General features: G+C 33.3%; 1 protein-coding gene across 3 annotated transcripts in view; it reads left to right on the top strand.

The window, feature by feature from the left end:
- LOC114324182 (neural-cadherin-like) overlaps nucleotides 1–14,504 on the top strand; it is a 740,245-nt gene extending 725,741 nt beyond the window's left edge. For all 3 annotated transcript variants that reach the window (XM_028271940.2, XM_050655305.1, XM_050655301.1), the window contains exon 12: nucleotides 793–14,504. In XM_028271940.2, coding sequence (XP_028127741.1) covers nucleotides 793–905 — 113 coding nt within the window. In that variant the 3' untranslated portion in view covers nucleotides 906–14,504. The remainder of the gene's footprint in view (nucleotides 1–792) is intronic.
- Nucleotides 14,505–17,391: the final 2,887 nt, after the last annotated feature.

Genomic DNA, 17,391 nt, shown 5'->3' on the forward strand with positions numbered 1-17,391 from the left:
CCCCGTAGTTAATTTAAAAACAAACACTAAACAAATAAAAAATAAGAAATCACTGACACTCTAACTTTTTTATTTGCGTACACGGTAACGTATACCTAGACACAACCTTATATTTAGGTATATTCTTCTTCTCCTTCTTTAGTTTATTGGCCTCCACCTACTTGGGTATTTGGCAAGCTCATCGTCGTGGAATAAGTCAAAAATATTTATATTCTAATGACATTTATCGTATGTCATTGTAATAATATATACCAGTTTGTTAAAATTGTAGTTTTATACTGTTTTCGAAGGAAAGGAACGAAGGTTTACTATTGAAAATAAAACCATTTTGTAAAAGTACGAATTTTTCTATGAATAGTTCAAACGATCAAAAACACTTGTAACATCACATAAATGTATTTTCTACTGACGTTTATAACGTCTAATTTAAAATTCTGTTTACTTTATTGGAAAAATGTAAATGTAAAACCAAGTGACGTCACGAAGCGTTTTGGACCACCTGTTTTAATTTGAATTTTTAATCGTCTTTAGGGGCCAAACGAAAGACAAACAAAACTTTTTTATCTTTGATACATGTTTTAAATTATGTTGTGTTGTGATTTATAACATTTTTTTCGAATTTAAAAATTTATGCAAGTTCCCTAATTAATTGAATTAAAGAGAAAACGTTCCTCCAAATGATGTATCACCCTTTCTATGCACTTGCAGACAAAAATCTCTACCTTGTTCATATATTTGACCAACAGTTCATGAATCTTTATCCAAAAATTAATAAAATTTATTGATTTTCAGGCACAGACGACGAAGTTCAAGAATACGAATACCTGGGCGCCTGGGGACCTCGATTCGATAAACTAGCAAACATGTACGGCCCAGGAGAAGAGACTGAACAGGAAGAAGAATAAATGTTAAAACTAAAAGTGAACAAAAATAAACATTCCTCCATCTCAAAATGCTTTCACGCGGCCTCCACGCGTGTTCAATAAGACTGTTTTTTTGCAGTTGTACTGCTATTTAAATAATTCTAGACAATTTATGATGCACCCTTGTATACGAAGGTCTGCATAAACGCCATTGAGATCTTTTCCAAGTTGTTTGTATGTTCGATTTATTACTGATAGAGCTTTTGCGGCAAGTACCTTAGAAAAGGAGATTTATCAAATTTTATCGCATAATTGTAAATTTTTGTTACGTACATTAAGTAAATGTGAGTTACCAAATGAATTATTTAATACTGTCCGAGTTTTCCACTCAAAGGCAAAGGGCATCGCACACATTTTATGGAAAATGTAACGACACTCAAATGAAATAAAATTTGTGTGACCAGATTCGTCTCGAAATCACAGTCATTTCATATCATTGCGCCAACTCTGAATTTTGATTAAGCTGTTTTCAATAGTGACAAGACTAATAATATTTATAAATATGACCGTTTTATGAACTTCAAAAATGTGATTTCCGTAAACTTTGATTACAATTTACGCCGTTATTAACCGAAGTTCAGAATTGACGCAACAATATGAAATTATTTTAATTTCTAGACGAATCTATTTATGTAAATTTAATTTCATTTGAGTGGCATTACATTTTTTATAAGATGTGTGTGGTGTTTTTTACGTGATTTGTATAATCGTGGAATAGAATTATTCGCGCAAGTAAATAACTTCATATAAAAAATTATGTGAAATTTACGTTCTAGTTGTACGTAAAATAATAGATTGTTTAAGGTGAAGAAAAGCGATCGCAACATCATCAAACAGATTGAGCCGCAATCTCTGTTTGTAGTCTTCTAACTCCCAGCTTCCTCTAATCTTCTTCAACATCGTCAATCCAGCGAAATGTCTTCCTCTGTCTTCAATTCCATGAGATACGCAGTAGAGATCCTCGTTAACAGATTTGTAAAGCTACTTCTTTAAAATTATAAAAAATATAAGGCCTAATGCATATTGTTTGCAGATCTATCTCCTCTTCTACGTATTTGCTTGAGACAAATATCGACAAAAAAGGTGTTTGATGGTTTATATTGTTAGTGTAACGCTGTTAATGACACTCTTACATTAATATATCTCATTATAAAAAAATATGGAGACAACGAAGCTCATGAAATCATATTCAGTAAAAACAATTTTTAGCATTTTTAACCAATATACATTTTAGTACATTTGATGAAATATATCAATCATTTCTATTTCAGTCAATTATCAATTGTTAATTTTCAAAGTCAGTTGAGCACATACATGGATCATGGTATACTCTTTCTCAGAGGCATCTTTCATTGCGTCACAGTTTTTCGATTTCTTTTTAACGCACTAAGTTGGAAGTAACAGAAAAAAAGGTACGTCCGTGATCACAGTCATTTATAACATTTATTCTAGTTGTAGATAGATGGCGCTATAATCGAACAAAAGATGATTTACGAATTATATATACGACTATAATTTGTAGAATTTATAAGACTATACAAATCAAAGAAAATACAATTTTATAATTGCAATAAACACAATTGATTTGTTTTTATACCAAATTGCAAATAAAAGGGTTATACTGCAATACCCTTTTCATATTTGGCTGATTACGATTCTGACAACTGTCACATTTAACTTAAATGTCATGTTAGAATAAATGTTATAAATGTATATTATCACGGACTTACCTTTTTCTCGGTCACTTGTGACGTACTGAAAAGTGCCTCTGAGAAGGACCATAAGATCCCAATATATCAGTAAATTATTTGAATGCCAAATAACGGATGGACCATTTCTAAAACCAGATTTTATATTGCTAATTTCTCGCTCCTAGGTCCTTAAATTTTGCATAAAAATGTCTTCAGGGCGTGACTATTTGAGCTTATCGTACGGTATTGAATATACTTGATGTACAAATGAGGTCATTCGCCTTTCCCTATTTCAGTTTGTAGACTTTTGTTAGGACAATTGCCTCATACCAGTATTTCGTCTTTCAGTTCGTCAGAGTCTCTTGCTTCGTCTGTTTCTGGCAGATGTATTTCATTAGCAACTTTTTCTTTTGTGATGAACTAACTGGAGATACAATGATCTTGATGTGTATGTAGTCCATTATGTTGAATATTTTCAAATGGTTTTAATAATGCTTAATGCTTTCACTTTAATAATGATTTCACTGGGATGATATCAATCTCTTTCATAAATTTGTTCCAGCTAACTGATACAAAACGACTTTTTCTATTACGAATCCTTCTCTATTCATATTCATTATGCCATCCATTTAAGCATTCAAAGTTCTGTAGCAGGGACTTGTTTTTTCTTTCTACTTACTGAATACCGTCCAATTTTTGGGAAATTTATGATTTTTTTGCAAATTTGAGTTCATGTCAATGGGTATAAATAGAAAAAAAAATATGTACTTAAATTATTGATGTTGTTTGATAACCTATAACAACTGTAATATTTCTTTATTAGTGGTTAAGTACGTACCTAACCTTAATTGAGGACTTAACGATGGGCTGTAAATTGTAGAGTCCGTTCATCCAATTACGATAAAACCACAGGTGCAATTTAAGCAAAATGGTCAAAAGGCAAATAACACATGATACATTGAATTCATAGGATCAATTTCACTAAAATTATTTACACCTATTGGAAAATTTAGCCCAATGCGGTGTATGGTAATTGGCGTTTATCGGTGAACCGTAATTTACACTAAATTTTCAAAGTAATTGCCATGGATTCCTGTAGGTCATTTAATTCACTTCAAAGAGAATATCTTGCATTCATACGCCAACTATTACGTTTGTTACTAGTTTTAACTTATATAGATATGCATTTTTAAACAAAAAGGATTGTATTTAGTAGTATTTCTATTTAATAAACACTTTGTGTCTGTGAAAATATATTAAAGATTAATATATTAAGTAAAAGAACTAAATAAAGGACTTACAATCAATATATTCTACCTAGGACGACCAGTTTCGCACACCACAATTTTCTATGCATTTTCAACTCTCTGGGAAAGTATAGTCCATCCGCTATAACTTTTCCCATGCGGTACGATTCATTTTCAATCAAATTAAGCCAAAACATAAATTGAAACGAACGTCGATGTGTATATACATTTTGTATACTATATACTACACACATCGGCGTACGTTTCACTTTCTGTTTTGACTTAATTTGATTGAAAATGAATCGTACCGCATGGGAAAAGTTATAGCGGACGGACTATAACTAAATGCTAAAATTATAAATTGCCAATGTGCAGGTATTGTCAGGTACAAAAATATAAACTACGCACAATATATTGTGCACAGTTTTACGTTCCACAATTTTATATAAATGTTACTTACATGGCGATATAAGGAATGTTGTTATATTCAACAACGAAACAAGAAAACTAAAATTCCGTTAAATGGTTAGTTGGTGTTTGATGGATATCGGCTTTACTGCCCTTAGACAAATATAGGAATGTAACATGATTATGAACATAGGAATATAGAAAATTCTAAGTGCAGTAAATCCGATGACCATCAAACACCAGCCAGCTACCACGGAACTTTAAGTATGTTCCACATAAAGCAGTTTCCGAAAAGTATTGATTTTAATGGTTTTAAATATGAACAATTCATACTGTCCGGAGCGTATCGTATCAGACACCTCTTTGTAAAATCAGGTTTTTCGGAGGATACGCTACGTGCTGGAGGATAACATGCCGCGACCTTAAATATAACAGCATTCCTTGTATCGGTATGTAAGTAACATTCATATAATCTTAAAATTGTATAACTTAAAAACTGTGCAGACATAATATTGGCATAATTTATATTTATGTACTTGAAAGTACCCTCATCATCATCTAGCCGTTATCGTCCACTGCTGAACATAGGCCTCCTCTAGTTTCTCCACGTCTCCCTTTCTTGAACTATCATCATCCAGTTCTCGGCAGTTCTCTTTATATCGCCACTCCAGCGCGTTAATGGTCGACATTTGCTTCGTTTGTGTATCCATGGTCGCCATTCCAATAATCTTCTAGTGCATCTGTCGGTCGGTGTTCTTACCACATGACATGCCCATCTCCATTTCTTTTTTGCTACATGTTCTACTACGTCTTTGATTTTTGTTCTTTGTCTGATGGCATTATTTAGTATCCTGTCCCTCCTTGTGACTCCTAGCATGGCTCTCTCCATGGCCCTCTGGGCCACTCTTAGATTTTCTACTGACATTTGCGTTAATGTTAAGGTCTCTGCTCCGTATGTTATCACCGACAATACGCACCTATTCTGCTCAAACTTATTCTGCGCTGTATCTCGTGCGTTTGGTGGTTGTTTCCAATTTGTATCTTATGTCCAAGATATTTATACACATGTGTTTCTGTTATGTCGGCGTCATCTATTCTGATATTTTGTGCAAGCACTAAACTTGTCATTATTTGAGTTTTGCTTACGTTTATTCGGAAACCTACTGCTGATACAGGTAATGCCATTTCTTCAAGCATATGCTTTACCTCGCCGATGTTATCCGTGATCAGAACGATGTCATCTGCGAATCTAAGGTGGGTCAATCTTCCGCCATCAATATTAATGCCTCTATGATCCCAGGCTACCTAATAATTTCATTGCGTATTCAATGACAGCTGTAAAAAGTTTAGAGGAGTTGATGCCCCCTGTTGAACTCCTCTGTTCACTTTAATTTTACCTGTAGGACACAGTACCCTAACATTGGCAATTTATAATTTTAGCATTTAGTTACCTTCTCGGAGATCTGCAGACGCATATAGACAAGGCGAAAACGGCGGGTTCGTTGGGAAAATATTCCCATGAGATTTTTTTGTATAATTACATTCGTGAGACATCCCAGAATAAGGTTGAAGAAGTCGCCCACGCGAAAAGTGGGCCAAAAATTTTTTTAACAATTTTTTTTAATCAAATTGCAAAAATCAATATTTTTGGCCCGGACAATTTTTTGTAGGTTTTTTGGACCATTCTGGATAAAAAAGGTCTCTTATAATTTTTCTCTAAAGTTGATCGTTTTCGAGTTATAAGCAATTTAAAATTGAAAATAACGAAAAATGGCGATTTTCAAGGCTTAATAACTCGGTTAAAAGTTATTATTATGAAAGTCAGAAAGTGACTAAATCAAAGTTTAATGCCCCCCCTACAAGATCTCGAAGAAATTTAATTAAATAATAACTTTTAACCGAGTTATTAAGCCTTGAAAATCGCCATTTTTCGTTTTTTTCAATTTTAAATTGCTTATAACTCGAAAACGATCAACTTTAGAGAAAAATTATAAGAGACCTTTTTTATCCAGAATGGTCCAAAAAACCTACAAAAGAATTGTCCTGGCCAAAAATATTGATTTTTGCAATTTGATTAAAAACAAATTGAAAAAAAAAATTTGGCCCACTTTTCACGTGGGCGACTTCTTGAACCTTATTCTGGGATGTCTCACGAATGTAATTATGCAAAAAAAATCTCATGGGAATATTTTTCCCAACAAACCCGCCGTTTTCGCCTTGTCTAATAGCGAATTGTAGCATGCGAAACCGTCGTCCTAGGTAGAATAGATTGATTGTTGGCAAGTATTTTATTTACGTATTTCTTTTACCTACATTGAAATAGACTCACATGTGAAGGCAGTCAATATTGAAAAATATTGAAATATTTAAAAATTTGCAAAAAACAACTTAATGTGTCACCTTTGATTAAAATTAACAATTGAACTGAAGAAAATAAACTGAAAGTAACTAAAGGTTACATTGTATTTCTCAAACTGCGTATGAATGTATAAGAACAATTTTTGTGGATGTACCTTCTAAAAACGATTTTAGTTGACTTACTGTACAGGCGATAAAAACCATTCATCTTTTTATCGATATTGTTTCGATTGAGATTATAGACTTTGATTATGTAGATGTTAAGTAGTGAAATGTTGTTAATCTTAATAATATTTATATTGACTGATAGTACGTTGGGGTGTTGATTGGAAAAATCTCAATGGATACCACACCAAAAATTATTCTTTCCCCACTGCCACGTCTCAATGTTGATTGTCCCCTCAGAAATTGATATTTCTATCGTCCCGTTTATGCAGAACTTTGCAAGGTTGATGCAGAAAAGTTGCATGAGTTTTATTGTACCTACCTACCTACGGCACGAAGTTAATAGGACTTTAATACAACTCCACGGTACGAGTTTGCCTGTATTCTTCCTTTATACCCTGTTTTATTTTATCAATAGGTGATGACGTCACAAAAAAGTTTTGGCACAGTGTTGCCAAATTTTTTTCTTGAAAAACTTGGCAACATTGCTTCTTTGTAAGTAATGACGTCACAACCGACTTAAAATAAACAAGGTTTAACTTAATTATTTGAAAAAATATTTAAAGAATAAATATGTTGGTATATATAATACGAGTTAAGTGTATCATACAGAAGGATTATTTTTGATTGCACTGTTTAAGATTGTAGTCTAGTAGAACTGATGATCTTGCTTAAAAGTTTAATTTATTACTAAGTAGTAAGAGACAAAGAAGTTATTAGTAAATAGGTTCCTTCTCTTTCATGAGCTTACTTTCAATAAGATTTACTTTTTGTATCTTTTAATTCCTTTTGTAACTGCTATAGAGGTCATAATTGTACAGAATAATGTTTTAAATGGGATTTTAATGTCTCTAATATATTAAACTTGTTTTTTTAGAAACTTATCTTCTTTAAGGAGCCTCTAACCTCCACTCCTGGATGTTAACATGCTTCTGTTAGTGTACCTATGCTAATCGTGTTTGTCCTTGGTCATGCTGTGACTGGCTAACAAGTCAGTTTTCTGCATTGGATGAGATTTTTCTTTGCATATTGTGCATTTCCTGCACCAATTAAGCTTCAGCTTTAAAGCTTTTATTGTAGGTTATCTAAATGTATCTTAGATTCTTTGGACCTATTCTACTGAGACCTTTTCAGATTTATTATGGTCTTCTAATCCTAGATTACATTCTCTAGCCTGACACTTTTTAAAACGTCTAATAGCTTCGAGACTAAACCCTCCATGTAGCTTTTTACCGGTGGCTTTTATTCTTCTTCTTTCTAGCATGATCGATCATGCTACTATGCTACTACCTGTTCATTGCCATCAAGTCTTCCCCGGACGATGAGGTTCAGCATTCTCGCCATCGTTTTGGTGGTCTACCCTGTGGTCTTTTACCTACTGGGTTATTCATTTTTGTGCTTTTAACGCGTCTGCTGTCATCCATTATCATTATATGTTTGTTCCAATATCTTCGTCTCTCTCTCTCTCTCTCTCTGAACCGCCTTCCTATGTCCTGTATTCCATAGTTTTGTCTGGCGTCTTCACTTCTTATTCTGTCACGTAGAGTTTTGCCTTGTATAATTCTTAGTGTTCTCATTTCAACTGTTCTCATCATTTGTAACGTTCTTTTTGTGTCTGGTCTTGTTTCTGTCCCATATGTTATAATAGGTCTTATTGTTGTTTTATATATTTTGACTTTGCTTTCAGTATTTAGATATTTGTTCTTCCATACGATTTCTTTCAGGCATCCCGAGATTCTGGCTGCTTTCATTGTTTATTCTCTGACCTCCTTTGAGAGATTTACATAGCTATTTCCGCACCAAGATATTTAAAGTGATTCACTTGTTCCACAGTTTTGAAGTCAATTTCTAATTTGCATCTTATCGGTTCTTTGAAAATTACTAATCACTTAGTCTTCTCGATGTTGATGAGCATATTTAGTTCTTTGGCTTTAGTATTAAATGCATTTAATACTAAGGGCAGTAGCCCTTGGAGATTGTCTTCCGAATCGGCGATAAGGACAGCATCGTCAGCGTAGCAAACGACTCTAAAAGAATGTGTTTCCCATCTTAAATCGAGCTGTTCTGGGAAGGTTTTTCAAGTAAGCTTTTATTCGCCTAATGTAAAGAACCGCACATTTGTCAGACTGTCGCACTGACACAAAATGTCCTCTATTGTTTTTCTTTTAGGTGACAGAATCTGCATAGGTCATCACCTGCCAACCCCATCATCTTTAACGGCCCATTTAGCTTACAGTACCCTGTTAACAAACCTACTAGGGCTTTGACTGTTTTCCTGTCTTTACTTATTAGGTCTGCTGTAAATGTTTGGTGAATGTTCTATAATGAAGTGTCTGTCTTTGTCCTGGTGAATATCTCTACAATATTTAAGTAGTTATCATTTTCTGGCATTGGTTTATTCCATGAGAAGTTGAATATTTAATTTTAATGTCAATATTTTTGTAGTAATTTTCTCTAACAGCTTAGACAAACGTATTAAGAGGTGTGTAGAGGCTTCTATAATATGACTTATTATTTTGGAAATGTATTAATTAATACATTTGTCAAAATTCCTAACCTAACATTACCTAAAAAAATATTTTTTCGACAATTTTTTGTGAATTTATACGGTATCTGTAGGCTCTTATTCTAACGCGATATGTTTAAATATTTTTTCTAAATAAATTTACGAAATTCGACTAAAAGAATGTAAAAAATGTGAACAATCAGTAGTTAGAATATTTCGTTTTAAGTTTGTTACCATTAGTTGTTGTAAGTGGCGCGCCGTATTTAATTTTTTTATTGGCGTATGAAAAGCGATATATTTGGGTGAATATATGGGTATATATGGAAAATGGGTTTTCCTTTAAAAAATCTCGAAAACTTATGTCTGAACCTGGCTGTAAGTAATCATTCATTTTACAAAAATAGGCACACAATACTAAATTCCTCCATTTCTTGTAGTTGCTTTTCATCTGCAGTTATTTTACTGTCCATTCTATGTTGTTATAGATTTTCATTTTGTTTATGTTAGTTTTAATATACAGACAGGTTTTATGTAAGTAATTGCTTGATCAGTATTTATGTTATTTTGAAACATAATATGAGTATATCTTTATTTTTAATATAAACATTTTACTGTTGTTCTGAAGCTATTTTCTTGTGGCATTTTTGCAATTAACTATTTTTAATGGGAAATAAGCCATAATTTTACCAAAAAAAATGATTTTATTAACGTTTCGAAGTTTCTTATTTTTTTTAACATTTTACTAATTATACAAATAATCATACAATTTTGAGTTTTTAAAGCGTTTTGTCACTTTATTAACGAAATTTTCTTCTCCTTTTTTTATATGATTTAGCCAGAACTTTGTCAATTAATACAGTAAGTATTTGAGATATTTTAAATATATTAATGCCACCTCATATATGCTGTTTCATACCCAAATGTAGGAGAGTTTGATAAAGAAATATTTCTGAAAACTAAAGACAGGAAAGACCTCTAGGTATGGATAAGTTGATTCTAGGCAAACGAAATTACTAAATTTAAAATATAAACATATTTTAAAGCTCTCTTTAGAATACGAAAGCATTTTAATACTGTAATGTCTTGTGTTTATATAAGTGGAACATTGTGGGACTGTATTGAAATTACCTAAGATATGAATACTCTTGTCCTCTGTTAAGAGCCAGTATTCCTGCAAATGTTTGCGGGACAGTCACTAAACTTTAGGTCAAATTACAGGTTTAGAATAGATTTATCTGCGGAAGTTATGTGTGCGGTTGGCTACAAGAGATTTAGGAAATTAAATGGGCAACTTGATGCATTTCAACACCACGATGAAAGCGAAAAAGAAACCGTAAGTCAAGTAGATACGTAAAAAAAGCAGCAACATCATACGGGAAACAAGAGAGAACTGATATACATAAAGGCAAATCTAAGACTTGAAGCTTAAGCAAGGATACAACTGACGAATCAGTTCAAAAGAGTGTTAAACATATGTGTAAGATGAACATTTTTAGATCCACAGACGAAAACCTACTAGAGACAACTAAATAAGAATTATAAAACAGTGCAATAGGATGATGGTACAGATTGTTTGAATTTATCGCAATAGATTGTCAAAATTGGGAAAATATAGAAGAGTAGACTAAAAAAGACAACGAGATAGACTACCAAAACATATTAGACAAAGATTTGGTCATCTCTAGATCACATTCAAACCGTGGTCTTACATACAGAAAAAAGTAGACAGAAACTGAAAGATATAATAATGTGTAAAGTCCATCATGGGGTGACGTCAGGTTTGTATTTTTAGGTTAACGAAAATGGTTAACCCATAGACATATCATACCTAGACTGCGTGCTGCAGTATAATCCCAGTCCCCATGTGCGACAGAGAAAAAAGATGCGAGCAGTCCTTGTATCTCTTTCTAATGAGCGGGGTTTATCGACAAAGTGATCTTCTGGCTACCAAACAATCCCTACATGGAATGCCACTTCTTCTTCAGATTAAAGTCCATTAATGGATGTTAGCAATCACATTTTCCATTAACTCTCTGTTTCTTGCAATATGTATGTTCCGAATGGTTTGGGAACGATTAACTGAAATTAAAATAAATGTAAACACAACAAACTGTCAATAATATATTTATTTTAATCGGTAAAAAGACGTGTTTTGCTTATATCTCGTAAGGGTGTGTTGTTGACCTATCCCGACGCCCGCTGGGAGGTTGTGAATCGATTGCCGTAGCTGAAAAAATTCACAAACGCTAATATGTTCGTGTTTCTACCATCTGACCAGAAAGGCGATAAATTATTTAGATCTGGCGTTTAAAAGTTGAAACATTTCTGCAGTTTTAAGAAACGTCTTCAAATGCATCTCCAAAGTGAGTTATTGGCATAAGGTCTGATAAGGTAATTAATTTATGGGGTATATTTGTTAAACTGAACACACCAAAAACATATGGTTAGGGATACATTTCGTTTCGTAAAACCGTGCCCTTCTTAACATCTGGTTTGTATATTAAATGTGAATTTTATATGACCCATATTATTTCGTTTTGATAAAAGTTATTAAAAATTAAAATTAGCAAAAATAGTAATTAAAGCGTGTCGCCACATGTATCAGATATTGTATGTCGTTAATTCATGTCCATTGCTTTATGTTTCGGAGCCAGGACATTTTCTTGCGTCCCAGTCCTCTATTGAATTCAATTTTACTCCCGATTATAAGTTGAAGGAACTGGTTTTTCATTTCGTATGATGTGGCCTAGATACGTCGTTTTCTTTTTCTTGATGGTTTCGAAAAGTTGGCGTTCTTGGTTGATTCTTTTTTAAGAACACCTACATATAGCAGCACCGACCATACGTAGTACTTAGTAAATTTAGTCTCAGTTGAAGATCAAACTCTGAACAGGTCAGTACCTTGCTGAATTTTACGAAAGCTGGTCGAGCTTGCTCAATGCGACATTCTACTTCCCTGTTCGATACCCAGTCTTCAAAAAGCTAAATTCCCAGGTATTTAAATTTACTCACTCTTTCAATGGACTTGATATTCAGTGTTATGGTGGAGTTTTCAAGTGCATCCAAGTTTCTCGAGATGATCATGAATTTGGTCTTTTTGGTATTGATATCTGATCCCATTCGCTTACTGTATTCTCCGATTATAGTGACAAGTTGTTGAAGGTCGACTGTGGGGATGTCACGTGGTCGATAAATCCTGCTCATTAGAATGAGACGCAAGGACGACTCGCAATCTTTTTTCTCTGTCGCACATGGGAAACAGTTTTTGAATGCAGAGTGCAGTCTAGGTAGGTAATGAAATGTCTATGAGTAAACCTAACCTAAACTAACCTTTTAACATTATTTTTTGTTAAACCTAACAATGATTTGTATCAAAAATTCTTCGGTGCTGATTCACATGTTGGTTTGTTCTCTTACAAACTTAAAATATACAACCACTCAAAATTACATAGATCCGTTTTGTCATACTTACGTGAAATTAAATATTTTCCAACTATCAAAGCAATTTTAAAAAGAACTAAGACTGAAAGTTGCTAAAATCGGCCCAACAAAATATTATAAGAAGAATATATGATATAGAAGAGACAAATGACAGATAGAAGATAGGAAATACAAATGAATACTAAAGAAATACTATACTGTGCGTTTTTAAATCCCTTGTAGCCGGTATATTGAATGGAAGAGTGTGTTTTAACTGTATATAGAGCATCGACTTCACATCGTTTTTATATAGCACTCGTATTATATACAATGTTGCCATAAGTTTTATTATCGGACATTTTGTAATAATTTATTAATGCTCACTAGAAAAACCTTTATGTTGTAGTTATGTATATATAGTTCACGGGAGAAAGCGATCGTATGAATGCAAAGAGAGTCAGTGCCAATTATAACCTATATATGTAATAAATTCTGAATGCTGTGTACCAATTATAATATGTGTTTGCACTTGTGTATTATTTGAAATGTATACTTAATATTCTTATGAAATCGCACTGTATTACCTAAAATTCGTGATCATTTGTCCATAATTCATTCGTCATTATTGTATCGGTAAAGGATACTAAATCTGACGTCGAACTAATAGTGAAGCTTCGAAACTCTTCAAAGAAACTTCTAATAACACGTAAAAGTCTATAACATATTTAATTTCAACTTATTCTTAAATGTTGTGTAGAAGATCCTTAATATGGGCTTCTGCAGTGATAAAAAGTATTTGTATCTTCCTCGCTGTGTCTTTTTTAGCCGAAATGAGAAATGTATCGAAATCAGTTAGAATCTAGTTCCAGCTGTTAATAGCACTATTCGTCGCCGCCATGTTTATCTTCAACTTAACATGTAACGTACATTGGGTCTATTGAATAAAAAGAAGTATTTGCTTTTACTTACAAGTATTTAAGTATTTACTTAATACTAATTGAATGAAGTCATTTCTTTAATGCTTTGTTCAATTACAATTAAGTAAATACTTAAATACGAGGAAATAAAAGCAAAGACTTCTTTTTATTCAATAGACCCAATATATTATACGTGATACGTCTTTGGTATATACAGTGATGAGTACGCTAAAAACCGGCAAAATAACGTAAAAGACGCAAAATGTTGTGAAATAAAGAGAGGAAACTAGTAGAGGTTGTAAATTATCAATAGAAACCCATAAATTTCCATTATATGTATTGATAGTTTTCCACCTTTAGACGTATCGAAGGAGTTTGGCAATAGCCACTGTGACAGGAGAATTTTATAAAATTTTATAAAATTATCCTGTGACAGTTTGGCTCCGATATGTCTAAAGGTGGAAAACTCGATATATTGTAAATTTATAGGTTTCCATTGATAATTTCCCACCTCTACTAGTTTCATTTTTTTATATCACAACATATTATGTTTTCCGTCTTTTGCATTTTTTGCTGGTTATTATCGCACTCATCACTGAATAATAATTGGTATAGGTATACCATGACGTATGGCGCATATTATGGTACGTCATATGTCATGTGTACGATGAATAGAGCCCTATCATAGAGGTATATATTAACATAGAGGGAGCCTACCTTCCGCGCTTCCTGACGACAAGATCTCATGGACTGGTTTGCTGCATCTCTTTCTAACACATTGTATCGAAAATCTATGATTACATTCAGTGTGAATATAGGCGCGGAAGAGGAGGACAACTGTAGCAGCTTTACTATGCGTAAGAGTGAAACAGCACTAATCCAAATAAAAAAGATGGTGTCGTCACTTCGCTCTGAATGACACTCTCTCTATGCTAATATATAACTCTATGAGCCCTATAATAAGTGAATTTGTGATTTCTATAGCTAACTTCAGACCCGTCTCAAAAACATCTCGGAAACAACAGGTATTTTGTTTGTATTAGCTAAAAATTATTAGGAATCTTTGAAGTAAATACGTTACTATGGTTACTATTTAAACGTGAAGTGGAAATGAAATAGGACTTTTGAGTTTCTCTGCGTAATTATTAGTAGCTTCTTTGTAAAAAAATCACCTCATATGACGTCATGAGTTAGTACTCCACTAAGTAACTTTAATGTGCATTTCTTTTTAAGACCTTTGAAAAACAATTAAGTTTTTTAACCAGAACTAAACAATTTTTTGGAATATTGTTCTGAAAAGCACATTAAAGCAACTATTTGCTTGATATCCATACAGTGGTTAGTTTTGACTTGAGTGATTTTTAAATAATTTACTTAAATATTAGTTTGTGTCAATAACTTTGTAGAAATGTTTTGTCTTTTTTTGTACATGAAAATTATAATTTAAAATTTTATTGAAATAAAATTCTATAGTAAAGTAAACGCTGTTTTTATTTTTATATTACATTATAAAGGGTCTACCCCAAAATCCCGACAGCCAAAATCCCGACAGCCACAATCCCGACGACCAAAATCCCGACACGCCAGAATCCCGACAGGCCAAAATCCCGACAGGCCAAAATCCCGACAGGCCAGAATCCCGACAGGTTTGATAAGTTTCTTTTTAACATATAATTACATTTATTTCTTGTTTTTTGTTTATGGCCATCTGTTTTTTATTTTTTGTTGCCTACTAAACAATAGTATTTACCATTTAATAAGAACTAATTTTCTAAATAAAAGGAATTAAATAATTTTTTTGCCAATATATAGTCCAATAATATATGTATAATCAAATCCTGAATTCAAGTTTACTTTAATATAATAGATATTATCATGTCACTTACAACCTTCCATTTCAGTAAGTATAGCTCGTATATTATAAAATGAAGTGTTTAAATAATTTTTTCTTTTAAAAGACATAATAATTAGTACCCGTACTTATTAGTAAGTAATAATTTTTCAATTTCAATACTCTGTAATATGATTTGGTATTGCATTTGAAAAGGAAACAATAAATATTCAAAATGTAGTGGTCGGAATTTTTACTTATGCTAGGATTGTTGCATGTCGGGATTTTGGCCTGTCGGGATTCTGACATGTCGGGATTCTGGTGTGTCGGTGTTTTGGGCGCCACCGCGCTATAAGAGACTATAAGTACCCTTTCAGACTAAGACACTGGTGTCTGACACCGGTGGCTGGCACCGGTGGCTGCCACCGGCAGCAAAGCATTGTTTTAAATGAATGACTACAGACGAGCTACTTTGAGTGTCTGGCTGTTTTTAGTGGCTCAACAATGCTTAGCTGCAATTGAACACCCGCACCCGTAGCGGACACCGGTGTCAGACACCAGTGTCTTAGTCTGAAAGGGTACTTATAGAAAAAGTTGAAGAATATATATACTTAGGACAAAAAATAATACTAAATAGGGAAATCCAAACGGAAGAAATAAAAAGAAGAAGAAAGTTAGTATGGGCAGCATTCGGCAAACTGAACTATACCATTGATTATAGACACGTGTCTATAATCAGTTACTATACATACAGTTGAGTCCCTGAATCTTTACCCGTGCGTCATCATTTAAAGCATACGAAATAAGTCGATGATAAGTCGGAAATTGAAATTTACTAAACGCAACAGCAAGTGACAGTTGCTGTTGCGTTTAGTAAATTTCAATTTCCGACGTATCATCGACTTATTTCGTATGCTTTAATAAATGATGACGTACGGGTAAAGATTCAGGGACTCGACTGTATACTCAGAAATCAACAAATTCAGCTACATCTTAGATCTAAAGTTTTTGATGCATGCATTATTCCGATATTAACATATGGGGCACAAACATGGACAATCATAAAAAAGAATATGAATATACTCAGAGTCACTCAACACGCGATGGAATGAGCAATGCTAGGCATATCACATAAGGACAGGAAAACAAATACATGGATAAGACAGAAAACCAAAGTCACCGATTTGGTACAAATCATTAAAATTGAAATGGGAATACGCTGGACATGTAGCTAGGAGCGATCTAAACAGATGGCACAGAACATTCCAAACCTGGAGACCATACCAACACAAAAGACCCAGAGGCAGACCTCCTATGAGATGGACAGATGATCTGAAACGAACTGCCGGGAAAAATTGGCTACAAGTAGCGTACAATAAAAAACAATGGAAAGGAAGACTTGAAGGGGCTTATGTTCAGATGTGGACGTGAAAGGCTAGACGAAGAAGAAGAAGAACCCCGTAGATCATCTAAAATGCAGTCCAATAATCCAGCATATAAAATAATGAACTTATCCATTAAAAACGCATTTTGTTGCCAGAATTTTTGTTAACCCTGTGTAAATAACGAATATGGGCCATTTCACAAACATACGCCTGTTTTGGATTACTTCGACAACGAATATTTTACTGTGCAACATAAGAAGTACGAAAGTAAATGGCGGTAATAATTATTCCAATAAACAACAATGTAATTTGCAATTTACTTTCGTTCTTCTTATTTTGCACAGTAAAATATTCGTTGTCAAAGTAATCCAAAACAGGCGTATGTTCGTGGAATAGGGTATACGACAAAAATTACCGTTGGGTAATTTAATAATAAAATACCTGGATTGGAATGTTGGAATGTAAATGGATCTAATCGTTATGTATTTCATTAGAGCTTTAAAAGCTTTTAAAAGCTTATATTATATTAGCTTTTTAAAT

Source organism: Diabrotica virgifera, chromosome 1 (genome assembly GCF_917563875.1).
Source record: "Diabrotica virgifera virgifera chromosome 1, PGI_DIABVI_V3a".
In the NCBI taxonomy this organism is placed as follows: domain Eukaryota; kingdom Metazoa; phylum Arthropoda; class Insecta; order Coleoptera; family Chrysomelidae; genus Diabrotica; species Diabrotica virgifera.